Source organism: Pongo abelii, chromosome 17 (assembly GCF_028885655.2).
Source record: "Pongo abelii isolate AG06213 chromosome 17, NHGRI_mPonAbe1-v2.0_pri, whole genome shotgun sequence".
Classification (NCBI taxonomy): Eukaryota; Metazoa; Chordata; class Mammalia; order Primates; family Hominidae; genus Pongo; species Pongo abelii.
Window position 1 is genome coordinate 25,308,778 of NC_072002.2, and position 23,868 is coordinate 25,332,645.

At 46.0% G+C, this 23,868-nt stretch overlaps 1 protein-coding gene and 1 long non-coding RNA gene across 2 annotated transcripts in view; one reads left to right on the forward strand and one right to left on the reverse strand.

Moving 5' to 3' along the window:
• RAB31 (RAB31, member RAS oncogene family) overlaps positions 1-5,866 on the reverse strand; it is a 154,449-nt gene extending 148,583 nt beyond the window's left edge. The window contains exon 1 of the mRNA XM_024235838.3: positions 5,648-5,866. Coding sequence (XP_024091606.1) covers positions 5,648-5,686 — 39 coding nt within the window. The 5' untranslated portion in view covers positions 5,687-5,866. The remainder of the gene's footprint in view (positions 1-5,647) is intronic.
• LOC129051502 (uncharacterized) lies at positions 1,612-18,338 on the forward strand. The gene is made up of 3 exons (XR_008515816.2): positions 1,612-5,385; positions 10,111-10,221; positions 17,069-18,338. It is a non-coding gene; the product is annotated as an uncharacterized LOC129051502 (long non-coding RNA).
• Positions 18,339-23,868: the final 5,530 nt, after the last annotated feature.

A 23,868-nucleotide genomic window follows, 5' to 3' on the forward strand; every position in this document is an offset into this window, starting at 1 on the left:
CATGGCCATGGCCTTAGAGCAGACCTAAGGGATATATCACACTCACTAAAACAGCGTCATTGGGCCAGGGCAAAAATAGAGGCCACATGCCTGAACACTATTGACAAGGTACTATGGAATTAATATTTGTGTCCCTCCAACAAAATTCACATTTTGAAGCCTAACCTCCAATGTGAGGATATTAGGAGGTGGGCCTTTGGGAGGTGCTTAGGTTGTGAGGGTAGAGCCTTCATGAATGGGGTTGGCATCCTTATAAGAAGAGAAAGAGACCGAGTACTCTCTCGTTCATGTGAAGTTACAGCAAGAAGGCAGCTGTCTGCAAACCAGAAATCGAGCCCTCACCAGGCACTAGATCTGCCAGCACCTTGGTCTTAGACTTCCCAACCTCCAGAACTGTGAGAATTAAATGTCTATTGTTTAAACCCTCCAGCCTATGGTATTTTTGTGACAGCAGCTCAAATTAAGGCATAGGGGATGGGGGAAGGGACCATGAGAAGCTTGAAAATGCTCCTCAAATGATTCTGATACACACTCCAGAGATGCACTGAGCTCTGAAAGCTGAGGGAGAATGAAAGCAGCAATGTTGACCCTGAACAAAAGAGGAACAAAGGGACCCTGATGGATTCCATCAGCCTGGGATGGGTGCATAAGACACAGTGTTACCACATGCCAGGCACTGCTGGGAAGACAGCCCACTATATCATATTTATTCTTGTGTAACATAGAAGGTACCCAGAGTCACCAATGCTGAACATACTTTCCACAAATGGTTCAATTTAGTAGAGGAATCAGTTGTGCCAAGAAATAAATGCTGTGCCTAGCCACTCAACCCTCCCCACCATCCCCTTTCCCCAAGAAATGCCAGTCTCGGGGGGCAAAAAATAGTAAGTTACTAGAATCTCAGACTTGGAAAGCAAATGTGATCATTACCTAGCCCAACCCACTATCCTATGCATTACTTCCTTCCACAATAACACTAACAAATTCTTATCACCTTATTGGATACTCTGTCATACAGTGCTCAAAGCAGCTCATGTGAGGTTGCACAGTTCTGATGATCTGCCTTACTGTGAGTATAAATCTGTTCTACTCTTGCGTCCTAGTGTCTCTGGGGAGACAAGAGGCCTTCCAGGCGAAGGCCCTGGACACAGGTGAAGTCCCCATTACCCAGATGTCTCACCAAATCCCAGGTATTTGACTGCTCTTTGATGAGCCACCCTATAGATTCCAACAAAGACGCTTCAACAAGCTCCTTACCAGAAGCAGGGAAGCCATCGGCTCTTCTAACTGATCACTCAGCTATTGAGGAAGTGGTAGGAATTTCTAAATTGTTGTCAAGACAACCAAAGTCCAAATATAAATCTCTTTGGGATTCCATCAGGAAGCAGTTTTTAAGTGCACGCACACAAATACCCCAAGGAAATAACAAAACAAAGGTCCCCTCCTTCTCTTTCTCCTCCTCCCCACTCTCTCCCTTCCTCTTGCTTCTTGCCACGTGGTGATGTTTGTTAAAAATGCATACTGGGAAACTTTTCCACCTTTGGGGCTGAAGCAGCTGCTGCCTCAGTGTTGTTTTTGTTAAGTTTTTTTGTTGTTGTTGTTGTTAACATACTTTGTTGCCTTTAAGCTTCATGTTTCATAATACCAGTTCAGATCACAAAGTGGGACGAATGACACTTTCCTGGTAAGAAGGAAACTCACGGGGTCCTGCCCAGGGTGCTTCCCCCCATCAAGCACACCCTCCTGCATGGCTGACTTCCACAGGTGACAAGGCTCAGGCCAGGAAAGGGCGTTCACAAAGGCTTGCTGGGCTGTCCCCATGTGGAATAAACCCAAGAAAGTCCACACATGAAATGTGAGCCAAGAATTTATAACAGGTAACCTAAACAAACCCAGTGCTCTTCAGTCCTTGGTTTCCAAGAACACAAAGCATTCAGAGAATGTTCCACAGGCCATTGTCCATCCCATGTGGGAGCATTCACCAAAGAAATAAGCTTGGACATTCCTAACATGCCAGGAGGACAGGAGGAGTTCAGGTAAAGAAGACCTGGCACCCGGCCCACTTTCACTCCCACCTGCTGCAAATGACTCTAACGTCAGGAGGTAAGACCTCCAACCCCATGGATGGAGCAGGAAACTACAGCAAAGAGTGACCAGCAGGGAGCCTGTGCTGAAAGTGCCTACTGCCCATGCCTAAAACAACCTATACCTTAAATGGGAAGCATGTCCCCAAGTCCTCACTGAGCACAGGACCAGGCACAAAAAGACCAACCCCTCAGCCTTCCCAGTGAGAGTGAGATTTTGTTATGAAGTCTATGTTCTCTATCACCTTATAAGGGAAACCCAACAGAAAGTGATTGTAACAGGGAGAAAGAAGGTGTGGCTGTCAGGGTCTTGGTCATACCAAGACTTCAGGGAGGTGTCTCATGGCTAAAAAACAGGAAGCTGAGTGCCAGCCACACACAAAACTTCACCCAGAAAAGACAGACCTCCCTACGCAAAGCACAAATGAGCCCAAAGTTCCTGTTAAAATGTTGAAAGAGGCTGGGCAACATAGGGAGACCCCATCTCTACAAAAATAATAAAAAGTATTAGCTGGGCTGGGTGGTGCACACCTGTGGTCCCAGCTACTTGGCAGGCTGAGGTGGGAGGACCACCTAAGCTTGGGAGGCTGAGGCTGCAGTGAGCCATGATGGCACCATTGCACTCCAGCCTGGGTGACAGAGTGAGACCCTATCTCAAAAATGTATATTTTTTTAAAGGACTTTTGGACTTAGCACTGGCTGATCCATAGGGTCTCTCAAATCAAGAGAATAAGCCTAGGCTGATGCAGAAGGATCCACTGAGCCCAGGAGTTGGAGGGTGCGGTGAGCTATGATGGCACCACTGCACTCCAGCCTGGATGACAGAACGTGACCTTGTCTCAAAACAAAAGAGAGAGAGAGAGAGAAGAGAGTAAACCGAAGACAGTCAAATGGTTTTGATCTCCCTCAAATTTTATCCCACCCAGAGAATCAGCCTAATTGGATGAGCAGCTAGAAACACAGCCTGCTGCACACATCTCACCCAGGAAAGAGCCAGCCAAACGAGGGGATGTGGCAACTCTTACTCAGTGTGGACAATAAGGTCATTTGGTCTTTCAAATAAAATGTCCTCTGATTTCAATAAAACTGAAACTTACAGCCACCCTCAAAAAAAAAAAAAGGGAAGCCACAGATGTGGTGTGATATGATCGATGTTTCTTTTCTTTTTTTTTTTTTTTTTTTTTTGAGATAGAGTCTCACTCTGTTGCCTGGACTGGAGTGCAGTGGCGTGATTTCAGCTCACTGCAACCTCCACCTCCCAGGCTCAAGCGATTCTCCTGCCTCAGCCTCCCGAGTAGCTGGGATTACAAGCATGCGCTGCTACCACCTAGCTAACTTTTTTTTGTATTTTTAGTAGAGACGGGGTTTCACCATGTTGGCCAGGCTGGTCTTGAACTCCTGACCTCAAATGATCCCCCCGCCTCAGCCTCCCAAAGTGCTGGGATGACAGGTGTGAGCCACCGCGACCGGCCACGATTGATGTTTCAAAGCCTCTGTCTGCCCAGAAACCTCTTCCTTCTCTGCTTTGGCATGGTTCTTCCAAGTTCAAATTCCTACACACAGAATTGGCAAAGGTAAAGCACTGTCTGCAGGAAGCCACTCAAAGAGTGTGTGTCATTCTTGGAGATAAAAGAAGAGATTTCCTCCAGCTTCCTCCTCTCCCAAGTTTGCTAATTGGCACCCTGAACTCATACATTAGCAGGAAATGGTAACATGTATCTTAAGAGATCATCTGGTATAGTCCTCTGCCTTAAGGGGGAACATGTTATTATGCCCATTTCATAGATGAGGCCACTGAGTTGCTTTGCTAAAACGACACAGCTCGTTGGTGGGGAAGAATGAGAGCCTAGGTTTCCTGCCTCTTGACACAGGGTTCTTGCCACCTGATCAGTGTCCTGGTAGGAGGATATAGAGACCTGTCCCTAAACACCGAAATTGAAAATAAGGGGTCCTGCGATAGGGCAGGGCTTGGACCACGTCAGTAAAAGTCAAGAGAAAGAGTTTAAGAAAAAAAGGCAAAAATATGTCCTATTTCACCTTTCCCAAGGCCAGTCTTGACAAACACCGCACATCAAGGCTTCATTCCTTGGAACACGACATTCCTTCTCAGTCTCTGAAGGCCTTTCCTGAGGCTGAAATGGCCCCTCAAGAGGGAAGCATGGGATTCCTGGAATTTATGTCTGGAAATATTAGAGGGCCTGGGGAACAGGAAAACCCACTCCTGCCATACAAAAAAGTCAACAGAGAAACACCAGACTAGATCCTGGCTGTGGCTGAGCAAGTCGGGGGAGGTGGGGATCTGTGCGGTCTGTGCCAGGGGCTACCAGGGAGGGCAGGGCCTTCCCAGATCCTCTGGAATTATAAGCCAACCGGACAATCGAGTTAGGGTAAGGGATGGTTTTGGAAGAGGCCAGTGATGGGAGCCGGTGATGGGAGCCTGCCGGAGGTTCCAGAAGAGCCTAGAGGAAGCCTAGAGACGCTGGCACAATTCAGTCCTCACCGAAATCATTTCCTCTTTCTACAGTTCTTGTACCCCCATCTTGACAGATCAGTTCGCACAAGAATGCGACCCTTTCGCTGCCCTTTTTTAGGAAATGGTTTTCATGAGACCACCTTTGCCAATGACACGGGCGGGTACACCAGATGCCAAAGGCTGCTGAAAACGCCCTTAGAACCGGCTCTTCTTTTAGAAGAAGGAATTCTGGAATGCGATGTGGGCCCCCGAAAGGAAGCGACCCTACGTTTATCTGAATTCCCAGGGGCGGTTCGCCAGCGGGTCCCTGCGTCCTCGCCGGGTCCTCTGTCTGCAGTCCCCGGGCCGCACAGATTGACTGCTTCTTTGTTTCTGGCTGCTTTAAGGCTTGTTCGGGCGGAGAAAACCCCACTTTAGGGGAGTGGTGGTGGGGAGGACTTTCCCAGGCTGCTTCTTTCACCCGCAGCAGGGAAGTTTGCTGGGCGCGCTCCGCACAGGTCACTGCCTCACCTTCCACCCCGGCCGCGCCCTCGGCTTTCACCCCCTTGGCTGGGTTCGCTTTTGGTTTTATTTTTCTGTTTTAAGTGAATAAATCAATTGCCCCCAGGAGGCAAAAGAGCACTCAGCGACTTGGCTGAGCAACTTAAACTTTCTGCCGGAAGGAAACTATCAAAAGCGGAGGAGAAAGCCCTCGGGGCCCCAGACTCGCCGCCACTGCCCCGTCCCCGCCGGGGGTCCCCGCGAGGTCGCCGCGGATCCGGGGACTCGCGGGCCGGGAGGAAAGAGCGGAGAAAGCCCGAGGCAGGCTGGGACCCGGACCCCAGCAGGGTGAGAGCGGGGGCGGACCAGAGGGGCGCACGGACGTGGGGGAGGCGGGGAACAAGAGGGGTGCGGAGAGCGAGGGGCGCACGGACTAGGGGAGCGAGGGGGACCCGGGGAACCAGGGGGCGCGCGGACGAGGGGGACGGGGGCTACGAGAGGGGTGCGGAGAGCGAGGGGATCACGGGGACTGAGCGCGCAGGGAATAGGGGAGCGAAGCGGAGCGAGAGCGCGGGCCGGGGTCCGCCGGCGGGTGGCGGCCAGGACTCACCCCGAGAAGGCACACTTTGAGCTCCCGTATCGCCATCATGTGCTCGCGGCCAGGCAGTGCCGGGGCTCAGCAGCATCCTCCGGGGCCGCCGCGCCCGCGCCCCGCCGGCGTCTCCCGCCTCAGCCACTCGCTCGCGCCGCCCGCGGGCGGAACCGCCGCCGCTGCTATTTCTGGGCCGCCGGCCCCGCCGCGGTGGATCACGTGGCCGCCGGCCGGCTCCTCCCGGGCGCGTCGGGTCCAGCCTCGCCGGCCCCCAGCTCCCAGGAACGCCCCCGGACGGCGTCAGCCACCCGGGACCTGCGGCGTCGCCGGCGGGTTGCCTCCGCCCTCGGACCAGCCCCGCGCGGGTCGGCCTCCCCCAGCGCCCTCCGGCATCCGCCCCTCCCGGCCCCGCCTGGCCGCAGGGCCCGGGTGGGTAGGAAGGACTGGACCGGCCCTGTGGAGACCTGGCCCCACTACCAGCGGGTCCCTGAAGATGCCATTCTCATCTGGAAAGCGGATGCTCTCGGCCGAGGCCGTTTGCGTGGCAGCGCGTGGAGGTCTGCGGGTAGTCCCATCCTCAAGCGACATTCTGGGTCCCAAGCAGAAAAAGTCAGGCCACTGAAGGGGCCGCTGTGAGGACAGGGGTGAGGAGAAGGGGGCTAACTTTTCGGCCTGCCTTTCTCGACGTTCCTAATACCCGAGCTTCCGTTGAACATGTGTAGCTCTTCAGCTCAGCCAAGTTCATTTTTCTGTATGTAGCTGAAAATGATTCTAGAAGCAAAACTCGCTGTCCGTGTCTGAAACAGGAAACTTGCTTTCTGGAGCAAAACTCTTTTTCTCAGTAGAGCAAATCCTGCAACTTGTGTGGGCAGAAACCCAGTCCTCAGAAGTACAGGTAGAAACATGGAGATCCCAGCAGACCCCTGCATCCTTCCTAACTGGGAAATGAGCAGAGTCTGTGGCCGCACACAGTCAGGGGAGGCTTGGGTAACTGTGTTCTCTTCTCCATGTATGGCCTAGAGCACCTCATCCACTCAGATGACTTCATTCGTTGCTGCTACAGAAATGTCAGCCTTTTCAGTGTAATCTATCTGAACAATTCACTGGCATTTCAGATGGGAAATGTTTTTTTAAAAACTGATTTTTTAAAACTTCATCTCCTATCCCAAACTCTCAGGCCTCTCTCCTAACCTTCCAATTTTAATCAATGGCATTTCCATTCTCCTAGCAGACCACCCACCGTGATCATCTGGCTTTGTTCTTATAGAAGCCAGGTTGAAGCTACCCAGTATGCAAGTAGCCCCATCCAATGGGAAATGCCAAATCAAGGCCTCCAAAGAGATAAGTCCTGGAATACTGGAGTCAAAATGGGCCCAGAAACAGACAATTCACAGTTAAATTCCCCAGAAGAGCAGGAACTTTGCCCTGGAGGTGCAGGCTTGTGGAGGTTACTCAAATGGACTAAATTGTTCAAAAGGCAGCCATGGGCAAGTTACAGGTCCACTGTATCCGTATCCGTCCTTGACTTTGTATCCAAAGCAGAGTCTTCTATGTGGGCAGGGTAAAAAGAGGCTTGCCCAGAATCAAACAGTCTTGATCACAATATCTCCCTGCCCTCAGATTTGCTAATCAGAAAACCACCCCTACACAGTTGCAAAGACACCTCCCCCAAGGCCTTCGCCGGCCCTCAGGGCACCTACTAAGACTTGGATCTCCACACTGGAACGTGTCCTTTTGGCTTTCCAGCTTGATTCCGAAAAGCCAGTCAAACCAGAGTGGAAGCCTCCGCTGTGTTCTACATCCTGTGCGGTGAGTGGAGCTTTGTGAAGTTGCCTTAGATTGCCAAGGGCAGAACTGTGTCCAGACAGAAATAGGCAAACCGAATTTCTCTTGTGTTCCCTTACTCTTTTTCATGACTGCTCTCATTCTGCTCTCTTCTCCACTAGCCCGGGTGTCTGGGACACTTGTGTTGTTTCTAGGCTCTCCCAAGAGTCCCCTATCTAGCCCTTCCCTCCCTGAGAATCGCCCCAGTCTATTTGTCTTTCTCCCCTCCCCTAGTTCTGTTAAAAATGACCTCATTTGTGTCTCATTCTGATCAGGCCTTGGGCTCTTCTTTACAAAGTGGCAATCCTAGTCTGTCAACTGACTCGTGTTCATGGGTTTATACCCTCTCCCCAGCCAGGTCACCCCTGAGCTTAACCATGGCCTCATGAAAACCAGGTCCCCAGGATCACCCTAAGGTAACCTATAAACCTCTAGCCCAGGAAGGCAGGAAGATGACTGCTAGGAGACATATTTTAAGAGTGACAGGTCAGAGGCAGCTCTCGACTTTTTAAAAAAGTGCCATGTTCTCTATTGTTACACTCTATGATTACTGTACTAATGAGGCCCATCCTGACTCCTCTGGAATTTTCTGCAAATATGGAGTTCTGATGTAACTTCAGCAGGGATAAAAATTCAATGGTACATAACTGACAATTTATCAGATTAAGAAATAGAACATGCAAGTTTTTCTTATGAGAATTTTGTAACGTAAATGGTCATTGTGCTAATTCAGACCTCCACTTCTCTGCTGCTATAAAGTCTCCAACAGAAAAAGCCAGTAATGGTCATAAAACTGATCATGTTTTTTGATTCAGGAAATCCTTTTTTGAACAATAACATACAAAGACGAAAAGTAAACAAAGCTGCCTGTTTGAATATAAACACATATGCAGACAAAGAAACAAATAAATGGGTTAGAGAAACAACAACAAAAAAATTATATCCATGGAGGTAAAGGGAGGATTGTTGCATTAATTGTAACTCAAACCTCTTAACATTTGAGGAATGATTAAGCAAGCCAGGGGTCTTTACTGGGTGTATTTAATGGTGTGCAATAGTATATGTTACTTAGATATTAAATGAAATGTGTATACTATGTAGATTTATAGAGATGTTTATAGTAAATAAGATTCTGTGAAAACAATATGACTCAAAATGTTAAATAGGATAAGCAATATAAATGTGTTACAACACCCTGGAGTGCAGGCTGATCCCTGGAGACCAGTACTGAGTCATCTGGTCTGCTCAAGGGCCAATTAAGGAAAAATAAAAATGTTTACAAACCTTGTTTTTCATAATTTATCTTTTTTATGGAACTATAGTGTCTGCAATATCAGTTAAACAGCCTTTTAGTATTTCTCATTTACGTAACAACTCCTTCCTTCCTTCTTTCCTTCCTTCTTTCGTTCTCTTTCTGAAACTGTCTAAATAGCATGTGCTACCTAACCTTATTTGTAACTCATGCCCTTTAAACAAATTTTGAGGAGATGAATCCTGGACATACCAGGGTAGGAAAGGGATTTGAGGGATTTAGAAAAACAGAGATGAGTGGACCCCACAATTCACCCACAGACTTGAAAAAGGAGATAGTAGCTGGCGGGGGGAGGCGGGAAACTGAAGGAACCTGTCTGTGGGAAAGGGAGTGTCCCTGAGAACCCCAAGGAAGGTGGCTGCTCGGTGTAGGGGCTATTAGGTAAGCGGATAGAAACTGCACAGCCTCCTTTGCAACTCCAGATGTCTTCATGTGGAAAGTGTGGTGACATCTTAGATGGGAGATGGGGAGGGTGGGGGCTCGCCTCCTCCTCGTCTCCATCGCCTCAAATGGGAGTGCTCAGAAGTGTTCCAGAACAAGTAGACAGCTCTCACTGAAGACAAGGAAGGCTCTGTTGGGACCTCACAAAGGATTGGTGTCAGGTGATAATGTTTAAATTTTCCAGATTCCTGAGAGCCAGCACTGGGCAACTTAAGCCATCCTCAACATCCAACTGGCCTCTTTACTGACACTCCTGCCCAGTAACCTCCACCGTCCCTTGGATCTCTGGCTGAGCTTAAAGTGTTGGGTTAAAAGAAAATAAGCAATAAGATATATATTAACACCTCCCATGGAAGGTAAACGGATTAATTCAGCTGTGACCACCTCCCGAAAGCCCTAAGTAACATGTAGTTCAGTCAGTCCTGTTCATTTTCATTGCTTACTTGTAAAACTGAGAAATTAAACTACAATGATGCAGATCAAAGTCACCACAACCCCAGTTTTGTTTCATAGACTGTCTTGGGTTGTTCCTTCTGGCGAGTCATGTAAGTTTTCCTGCAAGCTCAGAGTAATACACGGAGTTTAGGATTTCTTTTTCTTAAAAGGAGTTGTGCTTCACTTTTTTGTACCTTAATATTATTTGCTAGCAAACTAAAAATTGGTTTAATTTTAGATGTTGGCAACGATTCTCATATCGCAGGGATTTCTGTGTTTAGCTGTTTACCCACCCATTCGGCAAATAGCAGACACTGTGCTAGACACTGGAAGAATGGAGCAAGAGGACCCACATTGACGTCGAGCTATAAACGAAAGAGACAAACATATAAACAGGAGACTATTGTATGATGTGAAATGTCTGAGGCTTGGTGTAGTTGCTTCATTTTTGTAACTCTTCTTATTCAAGAAATGGGTATAAATTCCAGAGATGCCAAACCTTAAATTCAATGGAAATCAACCCCCAAGTAAAGGAGAAGATGATCAGGATGGCTGGAGTTTGAACCTAGTCAACTGGTAGGTGAGTGTGTGTGTTTGTGATGGGGGGAAAATAGATCTTTGTTTTGTTTGAATTCCCAAGACTGCCCTAGATGAGGAAGAACCTAATGCAGACTCTTCCTAATCTGAAGTGCCTCTAAGAATATCTGCGTACAAGTTGAGTATCTGTCATCCAAAATGCTTGGGACCAGGAGCATTTTTCCGATTTTGGAATATTTGCATTATACTTACCAGTGGAGCACCTCTAATCCAAAAATCCCGAATCCAAAATGCTCCAATGAGCATTTCTTTTGAGCATTGTGTCAGCAGTCAAAAAGTTTCGAATTTTGGAGCATTTTGGATTTCAAATTAGGGATGCTTAACCTGTACTAAGAGTACTGAACTACTGTACTAAGTATTTAATGGTGTTGCCTTAAGGCTCCAATTACATTAGAACTCTTGCAAATTTTATTTCTACTGAGGTTATTATTGTTAAAAAAACAAAATTTCAACAACGTTAAAGATTTAATTGGCTTTTATTACTGATTAATGAATCAGGCAGCATCCCATCCAAAAATTGAGAAAATGTGCTCCAATGAGCTAGGCAAAGGACTTGTCTTTATAGGCAGGAAAGGCTGAAGAAGCAGAAACAGGGAACGAAAGGCAGATTGGCATTTCAGAGTTACTTCCCTTGTAGGGTTAAAGCATGGGGGACTTCCTCATCAAACCTGCTCAGGTAAACTGGGCCCCTTCTGATTAGCTGCTGTGCATCTCCTATTTTTATGGAAAGCTGCCCTTTTTAAAGTTCCATTGGACAGCCTGGCACCTAGCAGGAGTGACTCCATTCTGGTTTGGTCTGGTCCGTTGGGCCTAGTGTAAGAGTTCAGTCCTCCCATAAATTTTATTTAAGATTATTCTTGAACTACTATTCTCCTTGCTATTCATGGGCTTTCCCAATTACCAATATAGCAGAGCCTGTTCTGAATCATCCATAATCCAATCCTTCGCATAGCACATATTCTGCACTCTGAAAATATGTGGTGAGTGGTTGGGTGAGAGAGTGAGTTCACCGACCCGACCGATAAATCCCAAGCATGGAGGGTAGAAAGGGCCCTCTGACATCAGATGGAACCAGGTTTACATGCAGGCTCCTTTATGCCCAGTTTGTGTGAATTTAAGGGAGTCTCTTCAACCTGTAGTTCCATCTTCTGTCAAAGATGGATATTGAAAGGCTGTTGCATTATTTTGGGGGAGGGTTACACACATTCGTTTAGAGTGTGTGTGTGTGTGTGTGTGTGTGTGTGTGTGTGTACAGCAAGTCCAGATAACAAAACTTCCCAGTTTGCATGGGACTGTCCAGGTTTTAGCCCTGATTGTCCCGCATTCTGGGAAACTTCACTCACATGTAAACTGCAATTGTTGTCACCTTGTCCCCTTCCCTAAGCCCATAAAACTGTTTTGGGTTGTTACTATCCATTAAAAAGGAAGTGCTGACTTCCAAACATCCTCACTTCCTTCCTCAGTTTTTCTGAATGTAAAAACGACTCCAGATTTAGAAAACAGCGTAACTACTTCATGCATAGCTATGCACATCTAAATTACTTATGATTCTCCATCTTATACTCAGTTCACGTGGGAGGCTTAAATATGCAAATTCTAACTTCAGCTAAATAACCATTGTTTTACTGAAAGACATACTGGGTCTAAAAAAGGAACAAAAATAGGAAATAAGAAAAGAGCGCTTGGTTTCCCAGTCTCCTGGTGGGGCCCCAGCCCCTTTTGTGGCTCTCTCCTGACTCCCCGCCCTTCCCCCTCCTGCACGCTTGTGTTCAATGTCATATTCTTCTACTGAACTGAACCTTACCCTAAGAATCAACCCTCAGTAGCTCTGGTAGAGGGCATTTTAAGGACTTTAAGGCAGAACCCTCCCTTGGGTAAAGATTTGTGGGAAGCTGGCCTTCCTCCAGATAGTTCTTCCCCTAGCCCACATGTGGTTCCTGAGTTTCAGGCTATGGAACCTCCCCTGGTTCTACTGTCAGCAGATGTTCAAAAGTGGGGCATCAAGATTAGCCAGTGGCAGGCCGGGCGCGGTGACTCACACCTGTAATCTCAGCACTTTGGGAGGCAGAGGCGGGTGGATTACCTGAGGTCAGGAGTTCAAGACCAGCCTGCGCAACATGGTGAAACACCATCTCTACTAAAAATACAAAAATTAGCCAGGCGTGGTGGTGGGCATCTGTAATCGCAGCTACTCAGGAGGCTGAGGCAGGAGAATCGCTTGAACTCAGGAGGCGGAGGTTGCACAGAGCCAAAATCACGCCATTGCACTCCAGCTTGTGCGATAGAGTGAGACTCCGTCTCAAAAAAAAAAAAAAGATTAGCTGAGGGTTTACTGTGGTTAGCCCGAGGACAGAGAGGCCCTGGCTCCATTTCTCCTAAATGGGGGAGGAAGCGGGGAGAAGGAAATGCAGATTTACTCTCAAAAATCACAGGGAGAAAGACTGACATGCCCATGCACTTCAGTAAAAGTTAACACTTGCTTAATGGAAGAAATATCATAGACACAATTTTTAAAACTACAATCTGGGAAAATATTTGGCATAAATATGACTCGGTTAATAATCAATATAGAAAGAACTAATAGATTATTATTTATCATTATTATTTTTCACAAAACCACCAAGGTTCACTAGGAAAAATGAGCAGATGCAATCAGGGAGTTCACAAGTAGGAAATGTATGTATGAAGAAGGTGTTCAATTTCACAAGTAAGTAAACATGCAGATTAAAGCATCAAGAAATAATTTTGGGCTGGGTGCAGTGGTTCACACCTGTAATCCCAGCACTTTGGGAGGCCAAGGTGGGCGGATCACTTGAAGCCAGGAGTTTGAGACCAGCCTGGCCAACATGGTGAAACCCCATCTCTACTAAAAACACAAAAATTAGCCAGGCGTGGTAGTGCATGCCTGTAATCCCACCTACTCGGGAGGCTGAGGCAGGAGAATCGCTTGAACCTGGGAGGCAGAGACTGCAGTGAGCTGAGATTGCACCACTGCACTCCAGCCTGAGCAACAGAACAAGACTCTGTCACGAAAAAAAAAAAAAAGAATTTTTCACTTATCAACTTATCAAAGTTGTAAAACCTAGAGCTCCGTGCTGGTTAGAGTGTAACAGAAAGGAGAAGGCCCGGTCAGGCTGCTCAAACAATAATAAACTGTTCTTTTAGAATCATACTTTCTGACTTTATGTATGTTCATATCCTTACAGACATTCTCTGTCACGTGGGTGCCTTCACATGTCCTTCCCCCAATGCAATATTTATTTTATTTTTTACTCTCCATGAACAAAATTAGGTTCTGGTGGGTGTGAGAGATAAGGAATCTGAAAGCTCCCTGCTGGTTGCCAAATGTATATTTGCATATAGAGGATAAGGAAGGGAAGAAAAGGAAACTTAAACAGAAGGTTTAAGGATTATCTAGGAGTACTCTTCTCTTTTGACTGTGAACGTCTGGAAGGGAGCATGATGCAAGTAACCACAGCAACACTTACTCAGTGTTAATTACTAGCTAGGTTCCAGGTACCCATGGGCCCTGCCAGGCTTCTTATGTCAGTGATGTCACTGTCCCCTGCCAAAGGAAGGTGCCATTGTTCTTGAAACTGAGGCAGAGTCCCTGCAAAGGTCTGCCTTGATGGGCTGCAGACAGGATTTAAGCCCATGCACTTCAGTAAACATGTAAATTACCATCCCATGCGTTCAGTTTTTAGCTTGAGGCCTTAGTAGGGATATGCAGGAAAAAAATGTTGAACAGACTGGGAAATAAAATATCAAAGCTTGACATAGAGAATCAGCTGCAAAGATGAGCGGGTCAGTGCTGGCTGGCATAATCACACACACACTGGTCCTATTGCTCCCTGGTGACTGGAGGGGATTCAGAAAATACATTTTGGTATTTTCTCTGCAGGGCTGAGGAATTTCTCCCAAAGAGTAAAAATAATAAATATTTGTAGAACATGTGAGATCACGTCTGTGAAACACATTTCCCTCTCAACTAGGTTATTTTTCGTGCCGTACAGTTCTTACCTAAAGAGTAAACAGTAAACCCAACAATTTTATATATATATATATATATTGAGATGGAGTCTCGCTCCGTTGCCCAGGCCAGAGTGCAATGACACGATCTTGGCTCACTGCAACCTTCGCCTCCCAGGTTCAAGGGATTCTCCTGCCTCAGCCTCCCAAGTAGCTGGGACTACAGGCACACGCCACCACACCTAGCTAATTTTTGTATTTTTTAGTAGAGACAGGGTTTCACCATTTTGGCCAGGATGGTTTCGATCTCTTGACCTTGTGATCTGCCTGCCTCAGCTTCCCAAAGTGCTGGGATTACTGGCGTGAGCCACCGCACCCAGCCTGTGATGGTTACTTTTATGTATCAACTTGGCTAGGCCATAGACATTTCATCAAACATTATTCTAAATGCTTCTGTGAAGATAGCTTACATGAGACTAACATTTAATCAGTGGACTTGCAGTAAACCAGGGTATTCTGCTAATGTAGGTGGGCCTCATCCAATCAGTTGAAAGTCTTTTTTTTTTTTTTGAGACGGAGTCTCACTCTGTCACCGAGGCTGGAGTGCAGTGGCGCTATCTCAGCTCACTGCAAGCTCCGCCTCCCAGGTTCACGCCATTCTCTTGCCTCAGCCTCCTGAGTAGCTGGGACTACAGGTGCCTGCCACCATACCCGGCTATCAGTTGAAGGTCTTAAGAGAAAAAGACTGACCTCCTTAGAGGAAAAGGGAATTCTGCCAGCGGAGGGCCTTCAGACTCAAGCTGCAGCAGCAACTCTCCCAAGAGCTTCCAGCCTGCAGCCTGCCCTGCAGATTTTGGATTTGCCAACCTCCATAATAGCATGAGCCAATTCCCTAAAATCAATCTATCTATCTACCTATCTATCTATCTATCTATCTGTCATCTATCTATTCATCTCCTATTAGTTCATGCTTCTCTAGAGAACCCCAATTAATATAATATTCAGCTAATATTTTTTGTCCTGACTCCCCCACTCAGGATGCACACATACTGGTTCTGACTTTGCTCTCCCAAATATGAATTAGGTACTGCTATGTGCCAGACATGCAGCCAGGAGCTAGAGATGGCAAAAGATCATCGAGGAGTCCTGGCCTCAGGAAGCCTGCAGTCTGAGCTCACCTCTGCACCCTGACCCTTTTAGGAAATAGGCTGTTTCCCAGACTTCTGTTGCTGTGGCCCCAGTGTGAGAATTCATGTGTATAAACACGGATTTGGTCCCATTAATGTTATGAGGAAAGGGCGGTAATGATTAAAAAATAAAAATAAAAATGTGAGAAGACAGATCCAGGTCCAAAGCAGAAAAGCTGTGGTCCATAAGGTTAACCTAGTGTTCATGAAGTGGCAGAACCAGAAAGAAGGGCCCGGTGGAGAGGCAGAGTTAAGTCAGAGCTGAAGACAATGGTTCAGAACAAAATAGCAAGGCCACTGAGTGGGGCTGTGGGCCAGAGGGGGAGAAGGCCACACATTGGGGAGATTTCACTGACCGTGCTATCACCCGTCCAGGTCCTTGTCTGGACTGCATTATCTAGCCTAACCCCAGGGCATGATCCAGAGAAAAGAAATGAAAAAGGCATTACTTCCTTACTATCCAAGAGATTTGAGAAGGAGGGCTGTAGCTCAGACCAGGAATAGAAAACAGGTGTATCTAGAAAATGAAAAAGAAACAATATAAGCATCTGGTGTGTTAAACCAGCCCCAGCTGGCCACGATAACAAGACGTGCTTGCACCAGGATGTACCCTAGATGCTCAGAAAATATTTGTTGAGAAAAATGAATGGAATCATACAATATGTGTCTTTTTGTGTCTGGTTTCATTCACTTAACATAATGTTTCCAAGGTTCATCTATGTTCTAGAATATACTCACACTTCACTCCTTCTTATGTGATACTGGTTTAAACTCTACTCTTGGTCGGACGAGATGGCTCACACTGTAATCCTAGCACTTTGGGAGGCCAAGGTGGGTGGATCATTTGAGGTCAGGAGTTCGAAACCAGCCTGGCCAACATGGTGAAACCCCATCTCTACTAAGAATACAAAAATTAGTTGGACGTGGTGGCCATGTGCCTGTAATGCCAGCTACTTGGGAGGATTGTTTGAACCCAGGAGGCAGAGGTTGCAGTGAGCCAAGATTGTACCACTGCCCTCAAGCCTGGGCTACAGAGGAAAACTCCATCTCAAAAAAAAGAGAAGATTTTAAATTCTATTCTTCTGTTCAAAACTCTTGTACACCTTCCCATTGCCCATCCAAGTAAAGTCTAAACTCTTTAGCATAGCATTCACTATTCTACAGAATCCCACCTACCCACCTTCCTTGCACCAACCCACCCTACCTTTTGGCCTCTGTACCTTTGCTGAAGTCCCAAATCTCTGGACATCTAAATTGGTGATTCTCAAAGCATAGTCTCCAAACCAGGCTCGGCAGAAATGGTTTGGGAACATTTTATCAATATCCTGCTGGGCAGCAAGTCATACTGCTCGCTGAGAAATGGTTACAAGTTCAAATATGCAGGCTCCTCCTTAGACTACTGATTTGGAAACTGGATTCTGTGTGTTCACAAGCCCTCCAGGTAATTCTGACATACAGTAAAGTTGGAGAAGCATTGGCCTAAATCACAGCACTCCTCAATGTCTAGTTTATATGCGGCTTCTTCAAGCCTCCCTGCTTTCTCTTTCCTCTGCCCAGTTCAGAGTATTCCTATTGGACATTTCCATTCCTCCTTGAGAGGATTTCCACATTTTACACTGTGTCATGGTTGTGGCTCCATTATTAGACCTCAGCTGTGTCATTTCTTTCATCTAGACACTGAGAAGGAGCTTGGACAAGATGCCATTCAAGATTGCCTCCAGCTGAGATCCTGGGGATGAGCTCGCGGAGGGCAGACCTGGCCCTTCTCCTATCTCCCATTGCACATCACGCCTAAAACATGGCTCCCAAGTTGCCGATGACAAACTGCCACCAATCTGCAGCAAAATGAGAGGGGGGACAAGTAATGTGATAAACTTTAATTGGCAGGAAATGTATCCAATTATATTATTCTGAGAGTATGACTTTCCTACTTGTGGGTATGAAAATGTCCTTTCTAGGCCAGCAGCGGTAGCTTACGTCTGTAATCCCAGCAGTTTGGGAGGTTGAGGCAGGTGCCTGTTGTAAACTGTCTCAGAGCCACAGCTCAGAGAAGGTCAGAGAAAAAGAGAAAACACAGCACAGAGAAGGCCCACCACCGGGACTGTTAGGTTTTGAAGGGAAGGCGAGGGTGAAAGAAAGACACACACAGAGGGAGAGGGCAGCTTAAACAGACACCTGCAGAAGTGGGGACCAGCTTAACACCAGAGCCCACCGCTGCTTACAGGCTGGGGGTACTTATAAGTATGGGTGGAAGGTGTCTGGGCAGTATGGCTTGCTACCTGGCAGGATACTGATAAAATGTTCCCATGATGAGGCGGTTTTGGCCCTTGTTCTGGCAGAATGTGGTGTTCCTTGCCCTTTCTCCCAGCAGAATATGATAGGGGTGTTTCTTTAGTTGGGCCTTTGCCTGTCTGCCTTGTGGTCAGGTGGTTAGGCAGGATGTTTCTTGTGGCCCAAACCCTCGTGAAATGTTTCATTTTGACCAAGGTCTGCAAAATAGCATGGAGCTTACAAAATGGTGCAGTTTGGGCTAACAGGAATAATGAGGACCTGCCACATGCACACGCAGGGCATTTTGAAAGCATGCAAACCTCCTTCCTTCCAGCCTTGCAACATAACTCACACATGCGCCAACTAGAACTAAGGAGACAACTTTTGAGTGCTTTTTGAGAATTTACAGACAAAGTGTCTGCAGAAATCCCTGAAATTTGTTTTAATCCTAACGCCTGGGCCCATTCCAGCAGAGATCAGCATGTGGGACCCCACCAGAGATTAAGCAAAAGGAAAGATAGGCTTAGCAGGAAGGGCGGGACAGCTGTCATCCTCCCAGCCGCCGTCGGGGCCAGCCACAGACTGTGTGTGGTGTTTCTGTTTAATTGTTTGATACACTGAGTGTACCATTCCAAAGTGAGTCCAATTTTTCCTATTTATTCCTTTTTCTATATTTACAGAGTCATAAGTTAAAGAATCTTATAGCAGATGCTTTCATGAAGACTCTGCCCAGTTCAGAAAAACTCTTTCCTCCGAAGAATGCTCCTTCTGAAAAAAAAACCGGGGGAGGGTGGGGCGGGAGACCTGGCCGATACTGCTTTAATACCACCCCAACTGCTTGGCCACAGGTAGGCATGGGTAAATGTCTGATCCAAGGCAGACCAGTGAAATTCTCTTGCAGGAATTTGGACCTGAGGTCCTGAGGGTCCACTTGGCTTCTATGTGCAACTGGAACTAAGGTGATGTAGACTCAGGTGCTGTGGGGTGGGTTTCAGACATGAGGTGAGAGAGGGCCTGGAGCCAATGTGCAGAGAGAGAAACAGATGTGTGACCCTGTGGGAGCAAGAGTCTGAGGACACAGCTGTCATTGGTGCCTCTCGTGAAGACAGCCACATCCCCTCACTGAGGATCTCTGAGCCACCCATGAAATGCCTAACAGGTCCCCTTCACTGAGCATGTCACTACAATGCCGTGGAGACACCACAGGGCCCCACAGGTAGCCTAGCACCATGCTAGTCCTGGCACCTTGTGGTTGACCAAGAAATATGTAACAAATCACCAGTCACCAGACTAAGAAGAATCTTTGAAAGACTGGTATGTTCCATCTGGAGAGGATTAAGAAAAGCATAACAGCAACCTTCAAATAGTGCAAGCATACTCATCAAAGAAGAGAAAGATCAGCTCCTGGCTTACTTCTTTTCATATTCATACCTGACCTTACTTGGGAAGCAAAATTGAGGTGCCTCTAAATTCTGAGATGCTCCATATGGCAGAGTAACAAAGTGTGGACGCAACAGAGCAACTCATCCCAACTCATCTAAAGGAGTGGCTCACTCTCTCTCTCTCTTTTTTTTTTTTTTTTTTGAGACAATCTCACTTCGTTGCCCAGGCTGGAGTGCAGTGGCACAATCTCAGCTCACTGCAACCTCCACCATTCAGGTTCAAGCAATTCTTCTGCCTCAGCCTCCCGAGTAGCTGGGATTATAGGTGCCCACCACCACGCCCCACTAATTTTTTATATTTTTAGTAGAGACAGGGTTTCACCATGTTGTCCAGGCTGGTTTTGAACTCCTGACCTCAAGTGATCCTCCCGCCTCAGCCTCCCAAAGTGCTGTGATTACAGGTGTGAGCCACCATGCCCAGCCGACTCACTCTTGACAGAGATGTCCAGGTAGAAGAGCTTCTGGGGAAAAGAGTTAGCTGTCCTTCTCCTCTAGGGGCCGACTTGCCACCTGTCAGGACGTCAGCCACATGACCCCCATAGGAGGAACTGCTCCCCAGAACCTATGTGGCGACTCAGCAGCCTGCCACCCCTTTCCTGTCCAGCCTGACCCATGAGTGAGCTAGAGACCTGCTGGGCAACGTGCTGACTACATAGTTAACAGCAATGGATCTTATGCTTAAACACTGCTTGGAATAGATCTTGAATAGTCTCACCCCCCAAAAATGATAGGCATATAAAGTAAAGGATACATTAGCTTGATTTCACCATTCCACAATGTATACATATATCAAAACATCATGTTGTACACCATAACTATATACAGTTTTTATTTGTCAATAAGGGAAGGAAAGAAGGAAGGGAGGAAGGACAAGGTGTGTGTTCACGGGGCTGAATGTTGCCAATTTTTTAAAAACTTAACTCTGAGAATAATAGATTGCCTTTTTGTGGTAAAAATGACATTTTTAATGACATAAGTATGAAAACAGAATGATATATGGGTTTTTTTAATTTTTATGTCAGTCATTACTAGACAAAATGGATTAGCAACTTGATGTCAGTCCCTTCATTTTTTGTTTTATTTTGTTCTGTGTGTGTATATATACATATCTTTTAAACTTATATTAGTGTATAAAATCCAAGAGTCTGGAACCGCTGAACTATATGACTTTAAGCCCCTTTCCAACTCTGGATTCTGGACTGTAGGAATGAACTTTATTTCCAACAAACTTTACAGTCTGTCTTAAAACTTTATGTGAACAAGCAGGGAAAAGCAATATGGTTTCTCTCTAGAGGCTCTCTGGACTCACTCTAATGTTCTAGCCAGGCGGCTGCTGCCAGAAAGGAGACTGGTGGTATTGGCAGTATTATACCACAAGTCACCTTGGAGTTTTGCCCCAACTTTTTATTTTGAAATTTTTCAAAGCTACAGAGGAATGGAAAAAATAGAACAAATCATTCAGATACCCTTCACTTCCATTCACCAATTGATCGCATTTGCCACCTTTGCTTTCTCTTTCTCTCTGTATAGATATAGATATATGGCTAAACCACACATACATTTTTGGTTGAACCTTTTACAAATAAATTAGAGTTCTCATCACATTTCACCCCTAAGTACTTCAGCATGTATGTGCCATAAACATAAACATTCTCTTATAAAACTATAATAACATTATCACTCCCAAGATATTTCACGTTGATATTAATACATTAATTAATGTCATCTAATAGACACTCTACAGTCACATTTCTCCATCTATCCTAATAATAGTCTTTAAAACCTGGAACCAACCCAAACGTCCAACAATGATAGACTGGATTAAGAAAATGTGGCACATATACACCATGGAATACTATGCAGCCATAAAAATGATGAGTTCATGTCCTTTGTAGGGACATGGATGAAGCTGGAAACCATCATTCTCAGTAAACTATCACAAGGACAAAAAACCAAACATCGAATGTTCTCACTCATAGGTGGGAAATGAACAATGAGAACACTTGGACACAGGAAGGGGGACATCACACACCGGCGCCTTTTGTGGGTTGGGGGAGGGGGAAGGGATAGCATTAGGAGATATACCTAATGTAAATGACGAGTTAATGGGTGCAGCACACCAACATGGCACATGTATACGTATGTAACTAACCTGCACGTTGTGCACATGTACCCTAGAACTTAAAGTATAATAATAAAAAAATTAAAATAAAAAAAGAATAAATAAATAAATAAATAAAATAATAGTCTTTAAAATTTTTTTTGTTGTTATGGTTGAGCCAAGATCCAATCAAGGATCTAGCATTTATCATGTCTCTTTGAATCTCATTTTATGTATTTGTTTGTTTGTTTGTTTATTTGAGACAGAGTCTCGCTCTGTTGCGCCCAGACTGGAGCGTGCTGGGCTGCCCAGTGGCACGATCTCGGCTCACTGCAACCTCCACCTCCCAGGCTCAAGCAATTCTCCTGCCTCAGTCTCCCAAGTAGCTAGGATTACAGGAGCCCGCCACCACACCCGGCTAATTTTTTGTATTTTTAGTAGAGGTGGGGTTTCTCCATATTGGCCAGGCTGGTCTTGAACTCCTGACCTCAGGTGATCCATCTGCTCGACCTCCCAAAGTGCTGGGATTACAGGCCTGAGCCAACGCATCCAGCCTGAATCTCTTTTAATCTTGAAGAATTTCATGGCTTGTATTATCGTCCAAGATTTTTAACATGTTTAAAGAGCTAGTTGTCTTATAGAGTGTCACACAATCTGTATTTGACTGCTTGTTTCCTTCTAATAAGATTCAGGTTAACATTTTGGCAAGAATACTGCAAAGGTAATATTGTATCCTTCCCATTGTATCATAGCAGAGAGCACAGAGGTAAATTTATCCCATTGTTGGTGAAGCTGACTGGGTTAAGGTATGTCTGCTAGATTTCTCATTGTAAAGGTCCCTTTTCCCTTGGTATTTAATATGTATCTGACATAGTAAAGGTTTCAGGGCCGGGTGTGGTGGCTCACACCTGTAATCCCAGCACTTCGGGTGGCTGAGGTAGGCGGATCTCCTGAGGTCAGGAGTTCAAGACCAGCCTGGCCAACATGGTGAAACACTGTCTCTGCAAAAATACAAAAATTAGCCAGGCATGATGGTGGGTGCCTGTAATCCCAGCTACTTGGGAGGCTGAGGCGGCAGAATCGCTTGAACCCAGGAGGCGGAGATTGCAATGAGCCAAGATCTCACCATTGCACTCCAGCCTGGGTGACAGATTGAGATTCTGTCTCAATAAAAAAAAAAAAAAGGTTTCAGATCACCTTTTACTTTACCTGTCAGCTATAGCTGTCAGCTATTTCTCTAAGGACCTGTGATTCCTCTTAATGGGAAATGGTATTTAGACATCAAGATTTTTGTGCTAGGTATGTCGATGATATTGGAGAGGGTATATAGGCCCTTTCAATGGATAAGATTGAAACGACAATCATGAGTCCACACTAATACAACCACAGCTCTTCTTTCTCACCTTTCCCCATGACCTACTGGTATTTCCCTCTCCCCTCAGGGAGAACCCTGGCTCCCTACAATATGTAACTTATCTATTCCTCAATATACAGAAAATAATTTCAGTATCACTCAACCAATGCCGCTTCCAACAATGAAACTACCAAGTAAATTCAAAATTTCTCCACAGTCTTTTTTTCTTTCTATCTACCAAGGCTGTAAATCAGAGCACGGGGTTCAGAGGCTAATTTAGTTATTTATTATTTCTGTGTGGTGATGTAATCATTTGATGTACAGTTAGATTTATTTGTTTCTGTTTATATTCAGTTTTAGGTGTCTTTGTTTTGCTTTGTTCCTTTACATATTATTGATTTCTTATAGGAGTCAGGGATTTTGGCTTTTCTGGAAGACTGGGGTCATGGCCAGAATGAACATACAAATAAATAATGAAACCAATCAGCAAGCATATGTGCTCCAGATGTCTCTGCATAAATTGTGGTTATTAATACTTCACAGGACTGTAGGAGCAAATCAGATCATATGTGAGGTAATTCAGTAGGGAAACCAAGCCTGAAGGGAGAGGTTAACCTGAAATGTCAGTGAGGCAGCAATGAAACCAGGATTGAAAGTCACGTTTGTCCTAGATCCAAAGCTTGTGACTTTAAATACCATGATATATGCAAGAAATAACCAAAGTTATTCATCCGGCCTGGGCAACATGGTGAAACTCTTATCACTACAAAAAAAAAAAAAAAAAAAAACCCAGAAAATTAGCGGGGCATGGTGGCATGGGCCTGTGGTCCCAGCTGAGGCTGAGGTGGGAGGATCACCTGATCCCAGGGAGGTCAAGGCTGCAGTGAGCTGTGATTGTGCCACCACACTCCAGCCTGGTCAACAGAATGAGACCTTGTCTTGAAAAATAAAAATAGAGGCCGGGCACAGTGGCTCATACCTGTAATCTCAGCACTTTGGGAGGCTGAGGCGGGTGGATTGCCTGAGCTAAGGAGTTCACGACCAGCCTGGGCAACACAATGAAACCTCGTCTCTACTAAAATACAAAAAATTAGCCAGGCATGGTGGCATGTGCCTGTAGTTTCAGCTACTTGGGAGGCTGAGGCAGGAGAATTGCTTGAACCCAGGAGGCAGAGGTTGCAGTGAGCCAAGATTGCACCATTGGACTCCAGCCTGGGCAACAGAGCAAGACTCCATCTCAAAAAAAAAAGAATAAAAAAATTAATGTTAAAAAGACCAGGCACAGCAGCTCACGCCTGTAATCCCA